The sequence below is a fragment of the Papilio polytes genome, unplaced genomic scaffold (genome assembly GCF_000836215.1).
Source record: "Papilio polytes unplaced genomic scaffold, Ppol_1.0 DF822178.1, whole genome shotgun sequence".
Classification (NCBI taxonomy): domain Eukaryota; kingdom Metazoa; phylum Arthropoda; class Insecta; order Lepidoptera; family Papilionidae; genus Papilio; species Papilio polytes.
Window position 1 is genome coordinate 4,317,435 of NW_013527026.1, and position 15,732 is coordinate 4,333,166.

The 15,732-nt window shown below is 34.1% G+C and overlaps 2 protein-coding genes across 2 annotated transcripts in view; both read right to left on the reverse strand.

Annotated features, from left to right (window-relative positions):
• Window positions 1-4: 4 nt before the first annotated feature.
• On the reverse strand, window positions 5-8,153 carry LOC106106437 (the record flags this gene model as incomplete). Its single annotated transcript, XM_013287016.1, has 7 exons — window positions 8,053-8,153; window positions 6,674-6,791; window positions 2,644-2,714; window positions 1,652-1,727; window positions 1,141-1,287; window positions 518-677; window positions 5-113 (listed from the first exon to the last, which is right to left on the reverse strand). Coding segments are annotated over exons 1-7 (777 nt in total), but the record flags the coding sequence as incomplete, so codon positions are not given.
• Window positions 8,154-12,114: 3,961 nt separating this feature from the next.
• LOC106106438 (huntingtin) overlaps window positions 12,115-15,732 on the reverse strand; it is a 35,035-nt gene continuing 31,417 nt past the window's right edge. The window contains exons 37-42 of the mRNA XM_013287017.1: window positions 15,639-15,725; window positions 15,085-15,260; window positions 14,360-14,498; window positions 13,611-13,746; window positions 12,971-13,287; window positions 12,115-12,595 (exon numbers count right to left, since the gene is read on the reverse strand). Coding sequence (XP_013142471.1) covers window positions 12,197-12,595; window positions 12,971-13,287; window positions 13,611-13,746; window positions 14,360-14,498; window positions 15,085-15,260; window positions 15,639-15,725 — 1,254 coding nt within the window. The 3' untranslated portion in view covers window positions 12,115-12,196. The remainder of the gene's footprint in view (window positions 12,596-12,970; window positions 13,288-13,610; window positions 13,747-14,359; window positions 14,499-15,084; window positions 15,261-15,638; window positions 15,726-15,732) is intronic.

Genomic DNA, 15,732 nt, shown 5'->3' on the forward strand with positions numbered 1-15,732 from the left:
AATGATTTTCGACTTTAATAGTAGGCGGTGGAGGGTCCTTTTCCAATAAATATCTTCGAAGCTCGATCAGGCCTACGTTAGTAAGCGAACAGACAACAGCCGGCAGTAACAACCTGGAAATAAAAACAATTTTAAAATCAAGTATTTTTTTCAACTATGATCTCTTGTAGTATAAAAAAGTATAAACTGAACCGATTTCACAAAATTGATGTCGTTTTGTCTTGCCCGGTCATATTACATCAACGTAAACAATTTTAGTGAACGTGAGAAGTGAAATTCGAAAGAATTAAAAAAAAAAAACGAGGTTGTCATAACTTTTGTTTATTGCTTTATCTTTTTTTATGTATTTGAGTAAAGTAAAATAAAATAAAATTCGAATTCAATAAATAATTTTTTTTAATACTACTTTGCGTTTTAAAACACTGCTAATAGATGGCGCTATTTGATTTATAACTCGGTCGTATTTATTAAATTAATGTTAGAATATTTAAATAAAAAATAGATTTTTAATTATTACCAGTATGAATATCCTAGACTTGGATCAGGAGCGAATACTTCAGCAGCTATGTAGGAGAGAGCCAAGTGCTCGTTGAGTCCAGACGTTGCCCAGTAGATGCCGAACACCATCAGTACTGTTAGCCCCAAGATGGCTGTCGCCACATTAGTCCACAGACATCCTGGGAATATTAAAATATGTATTAGGTAACAGAACTTATTGATAGGATGGTCTTGGCTTTCTAAGATATTGACAAAGGAATTTTAGAAGATTGAATTGAAGAAAGACGATAGATGGCGCTGTATTTAGTTTACAGATGTACATTTCAAATAGTTTTATTAAATTGAATTAAAACTAGCTGTTGCTCTAGACTTCGTTCGCGTGAAGTTAAAAAAATAACAAAAACATAGTCTACGTTACTGTCTGATGACATAGCTTTTTTAATATAGTAAATATTTCATCTTTATAATATTAGTACATTAGTATAGATAGTATAGACTGATAAATAAATGAAAATTTTAAAAACTTTATTTTAAAACCGATGACGATAGATGGCGCTGTTCTTAATTCAAGTATATTTTGAAATATCTTAATTTCAATTGAATATACGACATATATCTCAAGGCAAATTTCATTATATATACCAGGTAACCCGAAGACTGGTTCAGTGGGGTTTTTAGTTGCGTTGAGTATAGCCAGCGCGGCCGCTACCGTCGCCAGTGCGAGTTGTAGGAACAACACCGCGGTGACCGCCGCGTACATCCCGAACGATATCACCGCTGGACCCGACACTGCAATAGTCAAGGACGTTAATATCCTACCCATTTTTTTTGTAATATAAGGTAGCAAACGAGCAAGCGGCCACCTGAATCCACCGAAATGGAAAGGTAGGTATACTAGCGTCACCTGCCAATGCAGGGCAGAGGCCTATATGGTAACGCATATGATTTCAAAATATGCTCACATAACTTGCTGTAGTTTATGACTTGGTCTGCGTGAAATTAAAAAATAATATAGCGATATAATCACAGATAAATTACCTTTCGAATGGTGAAAGATTTATTAAAATCAGCCCAGTAGTTTTTGAGTTATTTCAATAACAAAAATACATATCTTTCTAATAATATTAGTATAGTTATGATATGAAGGACTTACAAGGATTCTCTGTATCTATTGTAGTCACGGAAACGCAGGCTTGATTCGGTCTCAAGCCCTCCGCTAGAGCTCGAACCTAACAAGTAGAAAACATAGATTAACAATAAACACTTAATTGGAAACTTCGTCACAGCAATTTAGACTTTAAACGTTTATGATAGAGTTGTAAATCATAATACAAAGTATTACAGCGTAACCGAAAAATTCAATACAGAAACTCTATCTTTGTCTTTTTAAAGAGATGGACAGGGATAGCAATATATTCCGATAGTAGAATCTTAAAGTGGGTGCACATAGACTAAATTAGCGCACAAATGTTGTGCGATTGTCAATTGTTTTGAAGCCAATTAAATTGTTTAGTTACACAATTAAAAATCGAGTGTGCGTACCTCATAAGCTCATATCAAAGCGAAACCAACTAATACTAAACTAATGGAACTAAATACTAATCAAATGTTAAACTGTCATTCCATTCCTCGTTTCCTTTCACAAAGGTTCCATCAAAGCGGTGACGCTGACTATAGAAATGCCTTCGTCTCAGTACAATAGGCTATATGAAACTGGAGTTTGTAATAGTAACATGGAATTAATAATACAGAAATTCAATGCGAAATTCTATGGCGTAATGTTAAAATGCATTGCATATTGAATTTTCTTAGTACAAAGAGAAAAATCGAATGAACACCATGTTTATTTTCATAAATACTAGCTTTCGCCTGAAACTCCGTTCGCGTGGGAATACAAAAAAAAATAGTAGCTATATGTTCTATACTCTACAACTATGCCAAATTTTATCGATATCCGTTCAACAATTTAGGTGGCAACTCTAACAAACATCCATCCTAAACTTTCGCATTTATAATGTTAGTAAGATTTTTGAATCCTATAAAAATGTATTACAGTTTAACTATCGCTTGTTACTACTGAGTATACGTTCATTTATCGTTGTAACCGGTTTTGTCTAACAAATGTAAAAGAATTTTGAAACTAACCTCATCTTCTCTGGCCTGTGGTTCGGTTTTGCAGCTTACAGCACACGCGCTGACATCAGAGAGACAGGTCACTGCAATTAAGGAATAATATTAAAGAACCTAGCTTTTGACCGCGACACCGTGGTGTGGAATTAAAAAAAAAAACAAAAGTGAGTAATGTTTCCAGACTATCCTCTACATTTATACCAAATTTTATTAAAATCCGTTTAGCCGTTTAGGATCTAAACCCTAAGAAACTTTCGTATTACAATCTATACTATTATAATAAAGCGTAAACACACACTTCTTTGTTGCCTAAAATGTTAGCAATTACAACATATTTTTGAATAATTCTTTTTTTAATAAAAATCCCTATACGTCACGCTTTAGGGTATATATTTTCACGCCATTAACCTTAGGTGGTAAATATTTTAGATAAAAACCCTAATGTGGGAAAGAGACCATAAGTTGTTGCCAACATCAAGGAAGCAAGATTGCCAAGGTTTGTCATGTCATTTTGACATTTGCAATTGACAATTTGACACATGTAAACAATAAAATAATTTTATGCTGATGAAATCGCACGGGAACAGCTAGTATTAGTATAATTGTTATTACAAATTACGTTACGTTCGTAATCTTACTAATATTATAAATGCGAAAGTTTAGATGGATGGATGGATGGATGTTTGTTAGCGTTTGTAGCCTAAACGGCTGAACGAATCTCTATGAAATATGGCACAGGTTTAGAGCATAGTCTGGAAGAACACATGGGCTACTTTTTATCCCGGTAATAGTTACGGTGCCCAAGGGATTCATTAATTTAGTTTTTTAATGTTTACTCGATCATTCTGCAACGGTTCAACATATCTTATTGAAATTTGGCACAGATATAAAACAAAGTCTGGAGTACACATGAGATAAGCTTCATCCCCGAGAAATGTCCGGTTCCCGAGGGATACGTAACTTTTTGTAATTTATATAGTTTGCATGTTTTCCTATTAGAAAAATAGTCCGCGTGGTATTCCACGCGGACGAAGCCGCGGGCAACAGCTCGTAATTAATAATTAATCGACTTCCAACGGTCAGATTGCGAACTAAAATGTATTTATGTACTCTCTTTATTATGATTAGATCCGAAGCTTCTCTATCATCTTTTAAGGATAGGTTAAAGAAGGAAATCCTTAAGCAATTTCTTTAATTTAGTCTATATCTATACTCATATTATACAAAGCAAAGATTTGTAGTTTTCGATTTTTGTATGTATTGAAATAACTCAAAACCTAATGCGATTTCAAAAATTCTTTCACCATTAAAAAGCTGTGTTATCAGTGAATGTAGGACACGTTTTTATTGTATTTAATAAGACGCAGACGTCGGGAGCAACACCTAGTCTACACTAAGGTGACGCAATAGTTAAATTGTTAAATCAATGCCAGTTTTTTCGGCTTTAGTATTCGGTTCGTTTACATCGCGTGTTGATTTTGATATCGATATTGAATATTTTATTAGCACTAAAAAACCTATGGCATTGGTGAGTATATTATTCTATTAACCTTTTAGGATATTAACCATTAATAAAATACGAATCGATACTGTGAAATATGATAAAGCTGTCCCGCGACTCCGTTTGCGTTGGATTAAAAAAAATGTTCTAGCACCTAAGCGGTTAAACAGACTATGCTCTATATCTGTATATCGTAAAAGATTTAGAAATAAAACTATTTTTAACGGAGACAAGTGTAATGATAAAATATGTACAGAAAAAGGACTATAAAAAAGTGATGACGTCAACGATGTGTTCTAATTTTGAATAATTCAATTTCTTCTTCTTTTCTAATGGCTTGACTCTAAAAACGTGTAAAATCTCCTTGAACAATATCTGTGCCAATTTTCAACGAGATCCTTTAAGCCATTCTAGAGATACGAAATAACAAAACATCCATCTATTTCGCAATAATAATATTAGTAAGATAAAATGTAGGACTCATATATACGCGACTACCTAAACGATAAGTTAAGCTTTGTTTGGCTCTTAAATACTCATATTGCATCGCTGTTAATTTCTTTTAAACCAAAAGGGGTAACTATAACTTTTCTATACATGTTTTTAAGCAATGAAAACTCAAAGGTTACATGGCTTGTACGTTAACTAATTCTACGTAAAAACTCCTAGTTATGGATCAGTCAGATTCAGATCGAAATGTTACTACAGTAGAACCTCGATAACTTAAACCTCTGTAACTTAAAAATCTCTATAACTTCAAAAAATAATGTTCCCTTCCCATCAGAGCCCAAAACCCCTACAACTTAGACCCATAATAATTTGAAACCTCTATAACTTAAAATATTTTGTGCTTAACTTGGACTTTAACTTATCGAGGTTCTACTGTATTTAAGATCCTATATTTGTACATTTTACTTTAGCAATTTAAGTAGAGATTTCTTACGCTTTTTATAACATTTATTATTAAATAATTTATCCCCTATACGTAACTAAGCAATAACAATCCCAATATCAATAAAAAACAGGCCAAATTTCCTTTCCATCTAAGCCATCTAAATTCCTTTCCCAATTTATATGAAGGTTAGTTAGATCCTAAAAGGAAGCTAGCAAAGCCTTTGTAGTAAATTGGATAGGCTTGTTTATTGCTGTACATAAGACCCTATTTACTGTAAATATATTTTTATCTATTCTACAATTAGAATCTATCTATACTATTATAATAAAGCGTAAACACACACTTCGTTGTTGCCTAAGATGTCAGCAATCACAGCATATTTATGAATAATTATTTTTTTAATAAAAACCATACTCTTACTTCACGCTTTAGGCTATATATTTTCACGCCGTTTAACTTAGGGGTAAATATTTTGGATAAAAACCCTAATGTGAGAAAGAGACCATTGGTTGCTGCCAATATCAAGGAAGCAAGATTGCCATAGTAAGGTAATAGGTATTTTGACATTTGCAATTGATTTGACAAATGTAAACAATAAAATAAAATTTTCATAATTTTATGCGGATGAAGCCGCATGGGAGCAGCTAGTTAGAAATAAATCTAGACTAACGACGGACAGTTTAGGCTGCAGTTTAATTAGTAAAAGTAATGTAGACTTTAGCCTTTTAATGAACGTCCGTTTGATTATACGTTTCTTAAAAGAAATATACACAGAGAGACCATTTCCACTCTAAGTCCGCTTAAGTCTGTGAAACTATGCTTTAGCTATTCTTTATATCATTTTTGTTGTGATTTTGTCCGCTCATAGACTAAGCGGCTTTAACTGGTTGATCGATTTTATATTGCATGTTTTTAAAATCGTTCCAAATCTTTGTCAAGTCTGTGTTTTACAGGCTACATTTTGGAGAGTGTGCACAAGAACTGCACGATTTAATTCCACCGTCCTCTTTCTACCACCGGATGTTCAGGCATACGGCCGAATTCCATCCTTTCGTAGTTGATATTCCGCGAGTTCGAACGAAAAAGTTTCAATCATCGTTCCTTGTGCGCACTGCAAAGGATTGTTGCCATGAACATGATGAACATGTTGCCGGCATCAGTTTTCCCGTCCAAATATGACGTGGAGGCCTTCAAAAGGAGAGTGAACAGCTACCTATTAAGCTAGCTCGTACCATCTTTCGATTGCATCGTCACCTCCTTCAGGTGGAATCGTGGTCAAGCGCTAGCTTAACAAATAAAAAAAAAATAACCGAACTCTTTTGAGTTCGGTTACCAGACCATCTCTACCAGACCCTACTTGGTTATAGCCAAATACAGGTTGATTTCACACACATCCTTGAATGTCTACGCTGATGTATAGTCCCGGACATCGGCCGTGACAAACTCCGCCTCTTATAAATAACTAATTAGATAGCCGTGAGGACAAACGAAAGGATAATAAAAAGAAAAATTTTCGTATCTACGTTGTATTATTTTTTGGTCCGCGTCTCGTTTCAAAATGTTTAAGCAATAGCTTCAAAGTGGAACACCGTCAGTTTCCCTGAGTGTACATCACGACATTTTTAACATTAATTGTTAGTAACACTTACTATACAGGGTGTTATAAGATGGTGTGCCGAGATGTCGTAGCGCCAGTTCTCCTCGGAACAGGCCATAGCGGATGTTGCTGTAGTCTACTTGGCCCTCCAACCACGCGCTCGATACTATCTGGAACGGACTCAATGATGACACACTATACTGCACCTTATTGTGGTTGTAATTAAGTCGATTGTCGAGTAATATGATCCTGGAGGTTCTCCAACTAACATTTAGAGACTGTACCACTGGCTGACAGATTCTCAGATTTCTTAAAAATGTCGCCACTCTCAGATAAGGAAACAAAATCTTATATTAATAACATATTTTACACTGGATTTTTATCAGACTGGATTGTTATCAGACAATTTACAATTTGGTGGGACTGGCCCTTAGTCTTACAAAAGTGGGAGAAGTTACTAGAAAACTTTTTCTTCTTCGTAAATGAAACATGATAATCTCAAAAAAAAGACATCAAGTAGCAATATTCTGTGTTTTTAAAGATTTATTTATTTTAAAAAAGTTATTTTAAAACACAATAAATTAATAATGTAAGAAACAGTTAACAAAGGTTAATATTGTGCTTTTAATTTAATTACAGTGAAAGCTCTTAAACGCAATCTAATTATTGAAATCTATTTAGAACGACGATGGCTCTAAAAGCTACAAGAGAAAGCGACGTAATTAAAGCTTTTGTCACATACTCTGTTACAAATTACGCTCGTAACGACTTATGTATTGTATGGAAGTAAATTGTTAAGTTTAGAGTGATGTAGAGTGAGCAACTTTGTTATAATTTCTTAAATTAATTTACCTATATTAATATTAAAAAGGAGAGATTTATATTTTTGTATTTATTGGAATAACTCAAAATCTACTTTTGATTTTAAAAATTCTTTCACCATTAAAAAGCTTCGTTATCAGTGCGTAGACATTTATTGTTAGTCTAATTTCTTTATTTACAAGAATTTTAAAGAGGACAAAGCCGAGAGCCAAACCTACTCTATTATAAATTACGTGTCTTAAATATTGAATTTCACTGTAGCCATAAGAATTATGGTTATTCCCCAGGTACGTTGAATTAAATCCGACTAGATACAGTGTTATAATACATTAATCGACATTTGATATTAAATTTATAACATACAAGAATGTATAAAGATATGAGAATAATCAAAATATGTTACAGTTGCTATAACCAATAAAAAATAATACATTTAATAGATAGATGTTTGTAGTCTAAACGGCTGAACGGATCTCGATGAAATTTGGCAGTCATAGTCCTCTACTATCCTTAGTTTGGAAGGACACAGGCTACTCATTTGTTTCATTTTAATTAACGAAAAGTCGCGGCCGGAAACTACCAGATAATAAAACTTTAGTACATACTAACCCAACTGTCACTAGCGATCGCAACAACCACTAAAATAATGCACACTAAACTAGATATGAACGTACAAAAAATATAACCACGGCGTGTTACCGCCATATTGCTACAACTAATACTAAAATTATCTGTAATTACAATAAAGATAAGAATTGATTACTTCGTCGATAAACGCTGGTTAATTCTTATTGAATCACTATTAATATATTTATAGATTAAAGTGACATAAACGACATTACCATTGTGAAAATCCTGAGACAAGTGTTAACCCACAGGATCAACGGCGGATCCAGGAGGGGGAGTCATGGGGCTCATGACCTCCCCTGAGCTGGTTGGTACTTGCTTGACAAAATATATTCACATTTTTTTTTATAACATAAGATGGCAAACGAGCAAGCGGCCACAGGAAATCCGCCAAAATGGCAAAGCGACCGCTGGCTATAGACATCTGCAATTGCAGATGCGTCGCCAACCCTTATCCGACGGAGGAGGAGACGCACATAAAGAGGATATTTCCTCTTCCTATGCATCTCCTCCATCGTCAAATCCACTTCCCCTTACCATCCTCTCATAAGGAAAGGGTGGTAAAAGAAAGGGACTTAAATAGGCCTCCGGCACCACACTCATTAGACGAAACACGGAATTGCTTCCATTTCACGCCTGTCTTCTGTATGGTCTTGGTATTACACCGGGCGTGCCGGCCCTGCAGTGCTAAGATGTTAAATCGGGCACTACCACTGTTAAATTACATTTTTGTTTTTGTTACATGTTTTATCAACTTGACCACGACTATGTGACCCCCTCCCCCACTAGCGCCAAAGCTGGATCCGCCCTTGCACAGTATTGTTTAATTATAAGAAATAACAATAAAAAATATAACCTATGGTAACGTGGCTTTCTAATGGTGAATTTTTGAAATCGGCCCAGTAGTTTTTTCAATACATACAAACCTTTCCTCTTTATATTAGTATATAGAATACTAGCTGTTGCTCACGACTTTGCCCGCGTGAAATTATGAAATATATCCTATGTTACAGATAAATTGCCTTTCTAACGGTGAAAGAATTTTTAAAATCAGCGCAGTTGTTTTTGAGTTATTTCAATGCATACGAAATTCCAAAAAAAAAAATTTTTCTCTTTATAACATTAGTATAGATAATCTTACTGTCTTGATCTCAATTATAAATGCCAAAATTTAGATGGATATTTGTCAGTTTGTAGCACAATAGCGTAAGAGAAATTTGGCATAGATGTAGAACATAGCCTCGAAGAAAACATTGGCTACTTACTTTTGTTTTTCAGTTCCCCACAGATGGTGTCGCGAGCGAAAGCTAGAGGAAATATAAATAAAACAACATTTACTTATTTATCTATTTATTTGCTGCGAAAGCCCATTGCTCTATAAATATAATTTCGAATAATTTCATAAAATATACGTCTAGTTTAGAACATCACAACATTTTTCGTACTACCCACATTTACATTTACATAAAAAAACATCAGCCTGTATTTATTAACTGTGATTATACAAAATAAATGTAATTTTAGTCTATTAATATTGCTTATGGTCACAAGTAGAACAAACTTCAATAAAGTGTCCGAAAATTTCATTATTTTCGAACACTCTGTATAGTTTTTTTTTTTAATAAAGTCGGTAATCCATCTAAGTGGTATGTAACGTCACATCTAAGTAACATAACTACTTCTGGCTTATCTATAAGAAATGTTATTATATTTATTGTTTTGAAACGTGTTACTGTGACAGTACAAATTCAGCTAGAAAAGTGTTTGAAATGGTTAACTCTCTCACTAGAAACCAGAAAATTGGTTTACACCTCACGTGAACACTAAAGACTTGAATAATATCGCACTTTTAGATAATTAGAGCGCACTTTGACTAAACTATCGCACAACTGTTTTGTCTCGCTTTGATTCCTATGAGCTTATATGAAGGGGCGCACACTACTAGATTAAAAATTGTGCAGAAAAGTTAAATTGGCTGCCAAACAATAAACAATCGCACAACAGTTGTGCGATAGTTTAGTTGAAAGTGTGCGCCCGGTATTAAACCTCAAAGTTCTACCAAGCAGTGCTAATCAGACTTTCTACGCAATCTTTTAGCTAATGTATTTAAAACTAGATTGTGAAGTGACATGAGACCAATTTTAAATTTATTAAGCTTAAAACCTATTATAATCTGTGCTGTAAATATGAACACATGAATGTCAACTTTGACAGATGTCAGTGCGATTTAGTGACGTAGACAAAAGATAATCACCCTAATAAAATCGGAAATCAACAAATTATGATATTGTTTTATGGGTTAAAGCATGAAATTGCTGATTTGAAAAGGCACCGATAATTTCACACAAGGTTCCATATGTATACTATTATAATAAAGCGTAAACACACACTTCGTTGTTGCCTAAGATGACAGACATCACAGCATGTTTTTGAATAATTCTTTCTTTAATAAAAAGTCCTACACTTACGACACGCTTTAGGCTATACATTTTCACACAATTAAACTTGGGGGTAAATAAATTGTAAAAAAGCTTCATGTGGGAAAGAGACCATAAACTACAAGCTGCCAACTTTATGGAAGCAAGGTTATTATGATCATGGTAATTATGACATTTGAAATTGAAAATTAAAAAAATAATAGAATGAAATTTTCATAATTTCATGTGGATGAAGCCGCACGACTTTTCATACCTTAACCCCGTTACAGACTTCAGTATTTACTGACCAGTTCACTTGAATTGTCAATTATAATGGAGTAACCATAACCTATTTACTATCTGGAATACTACAAAATATATTTTTCCGTTTACACTGTTCTGTTTAATTAAAGCCTAAGTTAGCGAATATTTCTCAATTTCAGTACTCTAGATATTAAAGATATTTATGACTACTTGTAGAATTAACTTTTCAGGCCCCTACTAATTTCTTTCAACAATTTTTCTCCCTAAATAAGATTAACTGTCTCAATGAATAACTTTATGCAATTTTAAATATAATAAATAAAATCAACCGAACCTATATATTTATTAAAAATATTGATTTTTTTATATTCTGTCTAACAAATTTTAACCATTCCACTAACATAAAAATAAATGTTCTTTTTTTGATACTTAAGCTTTTTTAATTTACTTAATTCTGACATGAATAAAAAAACAAAATACCAACTTTATTCTCCAACTGACTTTTCCTTACAATCTTTGTACATATTGTGCGATTAAACACATTTGCTTATGCCACACTTTATGCCACCGCTTTGCCACTTATTACAAATAATAGTGGCATTGTACATGTCAAATTTATTATACTTCTATAAATATCCGTCATTTAAAAGCATATACTGCTCAAAGGACCAACATTTTTCAATTAATATCAAACTTGTTTTGTTTTCTGATAGAATATTTATCTTAACATGTCCTTTTACTTTTCCTTGCATCGTCTTAATAACAGAAATATATTAAAAATATATACTTAAAAGTTTAAACAGCCACACAAATTACACTTAAAACTATATTTAAACGAACTACGAGACGCATTTAAATAAATAAAAACAAAAATGTAGATTAAAAAAAAATACCTTGTAATTTCTGTTTAGCTATTTTTAAATTTGAAATTTAAATTTAGTCCATGTCCCACCAAATTGTAGTCTGATAATAATCTCGTGTAAAATGTGATGGAAATATCGGATTTTGTTCCCTTATGACAGTGACGTCATAAGCTATCAGCCTGTATCAGCCAAGGGCGGATCCAACTAAGGCGCCGAGGGGGGGGGGGCACAAAGTTGTAGTCAAGTCAAGTCGTAGTTGAGCAACCAGCTCAGGTGGGGGGAGGGGGGGTTATGGCCACTATGACCTCCCCTGGATCCGCCGTTGTTATCAGCCAGTGGTGGAACAGGCCTTTAATGAATTAAAATTTACAACGTAAAACGTTGGTATAACAAAGAACCATTTATCTCTTTTATTCAAATAAGGCTTTTATTACTGAAATAAAATTCATCATCTTTCTCCTTATCCTACTCTCGTAGCGCGACAGGTTTTTGTCCTCCAAATAAGTATATAGGTCATCTCAGTCATCACTCCCTTGATCATGTCACCTTTCACGCAATCCATCCATCTCTTTCTAAGTCCAATTACTGAGATAAACACTGCATTAAATAATTCAAACAATCGTTATTACCACACAATTCTTTCAACCTCACCAACTGAGATGTTGAAAAATTAGAATGCACCGCAACCACACATAACAACCTTTTATTAAGAAATGTGATTCCATTTATCGTTTCCGTATCGCTAAATACACGCCAATTGTCGTTATTGTTATCGTTAGTTAAACTATTAGTGAACACATGGTAGCAGAGCGGAGACATTTTACGTATAAACCGGTTTGAACTGGCCGATACTAGAATAGTCAGGACACAATATGGTAGTAAATTTGAGGATATTTTGCCCGTCAATAAATGACATAAGGCTTCGAAAATCCAACCACTTAATACTGGTAATTGGTCCTGTGAGACTGCAGTTTCAAATACCTGTAGAGGAATATAATAAAAGTCAAATTATATCTAAAATATTTAGTTTTTTGAATATATTTAACTACAAAATCTACTATTTTTTTATAATTCGTGTAATACAAGTCGCGAACAAGAGCTAGTATTACAAATTAAATTGTTCAAATTATAACTTGATTTTTTTGTCTTTTTGAGTTAAATTTGATTGTTTTTCGGACTTGTTATTTTTTTTAGTTTCAAATAAAAAAAAGTATGAGAAATCGCAGATTATAATTTGTATAATTAATTATAATTGAAGTTACATTATTCTGGATTCTAAAGTTAACATATATTCTACTAAAAGAATAAAAAAATAAAATAGAGATATTACCATAATAAAAATAATTAAATACATACCACATAAACAACTTCAGCGTTCAAAACAGAACTCTGAATCCATTTCTCTCTTTCACTCAATAAACCCAATCTCCCCTCAGTCTCCCGACAACACTCAATAAACTCCATCACAACTCTACTCAAAGTCGCAGCTGGGGGGAGAGTTTCTCTCAAAAAGTATTTGAGAGCTTCTGCCAGTATCTGCTTACTCTCTTTTAATTTGGAACGCTTTAGAGTTTTGTATAATAATGTAATTCTCTCCATAGAACTCATGAGTACGTCGGGGTCCATATTTGATACGTCAATAGTCAGTTTTGGACTTAATAGTCTACTATCAGCTAAAAATTGACAAAAATTGATTCATTATATCTGTAGTACAAAAATATTTTTTTCATACGTCAATGAGAAAATTAATAGCTAAATAAATATGTAATCGAATTTGATATTTATGTCTCTAAAATTCAATAAAAAAAAAAACGTAATAAAAAAAATTAATTAAAATGTAGTCTACAAATAATTACAAATCGTTTTTTTTTCCAAATAAACTAGTGAAGTCACAAAAATAAAACTTTGAACTTAAAAAAATACAATTAAAAACTAAATAACATAGTAATATATTTATAACTAAAAAATACCATATTAGTTTTCTTTCAAAACTTACCAGAAAACAGATGAACCATTAATATTTGTATGGCATGTTCTTCACTGTACTTGGTTGAATTATCCAATAGTTTCTCTATCACATTATTCTTCAGATCTTTTGGTAATATCTGTTTTCGAATTACTGTCGTTATACCCTGGAAGAAAATTACCAATACACATAGGAATAGACTGGTAATACACAAACAGTAATACTACGTTTAGGTAATACGCATATTGTTTTAGTAATATGTAGTGAAGAATATTAATTTACGACTTGAGCTAATTTTAACATGATAAAATGGCAAAGGAGTAAGCAGTCACTTGAATTCGCAGAAATAGCGAAGCCACCGAAGCCTACAAACATCTACAACTGCGAAGCTGCGGAGGTAAGATATAAAGGGGACATTTCTCCTTCTTAAGCGTGCTCTTGACTTAGAAATCAATATAATAAACATTACATTTGGGATAATATGGACCATTAAATGATAAACCATCGCAATCCGAAACATATGTACATAATCTTTCTGGTAATAAATTACTACACTGGTAATTCATAACCATACTGGTAATTCAACGCTAACAACCTAATGGCTGCGGTCGAGGGTTCGAATCCTGCCATTCAACTTGTGAACCATATCCTAGCAGAAGCCTAGAGCTTAGTTGGAATGGTTATAGGAAATATTAGTAAATTAACAAAAATCTCACTAATATCTGATTTAACCATACTGGTAATACATAATCACACTGGTAATACTCAGTAATACTGACCCGTACAACAAGAGCGGTACAATAATGTGTGGGATGGCTGAGCACGAAGTCTGCGGCGAGGGTCACCAGCTCCGGATGGCCCAGCTCCACCAGCGAGAACAGCACCGTCCAGTACAAACTCTGCTCGTACAGGGATATCCTATAACCAAACATTAATAAATAAATAAAACAAGCCTTTTATTTTTTAATTTAAAAGAAAATTGAGTATAACACAGAATAATATTTGAGTCAATTATATACCACTGTCTGTGCGGCTTCATCCGCATATTATAAAAACTTTATTCTATTGTTTACATTTGTATAACTTTCTATTGAAAATGTGAAAATACAAATGACAACGAAGGCTTGCTATTGGTAGCTTTCGCCCGAGACTGATTAAAGGAAAAGGTGTGTTATTAACAACTACTAGGCTACAAACTCTAACAAACTTTCATCAATCCATCCAATTAACAATTCGCATTTTAAACATTAGTATTTTTACTAATATTACTGTTAATTGGAGTAAAACAGTAGATTAATTTGATAGTTTTAGATATTTGATATCAAGGCAAAATAGGCTTAAATTCAGGTGGTATACGTGACGTCACAGACCACGTTATAAACACGTGGTGTACGTGACGTCACGCCACTTCATACCAACACGTGTTATACGTGACTTCACAGACCACGTTAGGAACACGAGTTATACATGACGTCACGCCCTCTCATGTCCAGCAGTCAGTGACCTGGTGCGCTGGTGTCGCTGCAGATGGTGTCGCACGCTGGCCACCAGGTCGGGCAGCAGCTGCGCCGCGGGGCCCGCGCCCAGCTGCAGCAGGCAGCCGTGCAGCGCAGCCTGCCGCAGCGGCGCGTAGCTCGATGTGAGAGACTTCAGCAGCTTCTGGTGGACTGTTGATAGCTCCTGTAAAAAACAACATGTAAAGTACAATTTTCTTTAGGTATCAGGAGATATTTGTTAATCTTACTATCTCACTAATATTGTAAATGCAAAGGTTTAGATGGATGGTTGTCTGTTAGAGTTTTTAGCCTAAACGGCTGAAGGGATCACGATGAAATTTGGCATAGATGTAGAGGATAGTCTCGAAAAACACATAGGCTACTTGTTTTTTTTTCGCGAGGACGGACTTGTGGGCCAAACCTAGTATACACATATAGATAGATAAGAAAGTAGTAGTAGAAGTTTGGAATAGAACTTTAATCAAGATTGCTGCAATAGCCACAATAGCTGGTGCCCTCAGGGCCCCTACTAGATGTAACGAAAACAAAATCTTGCACTGACCTGCATACCCTCACAGGGGTAGAGTACTGGCAGACAGCGCGCCAGTGCGTGCAGCAGCGCCCGCGTGTGCGCCGGCCAGTGGCCCTGCTCCGCG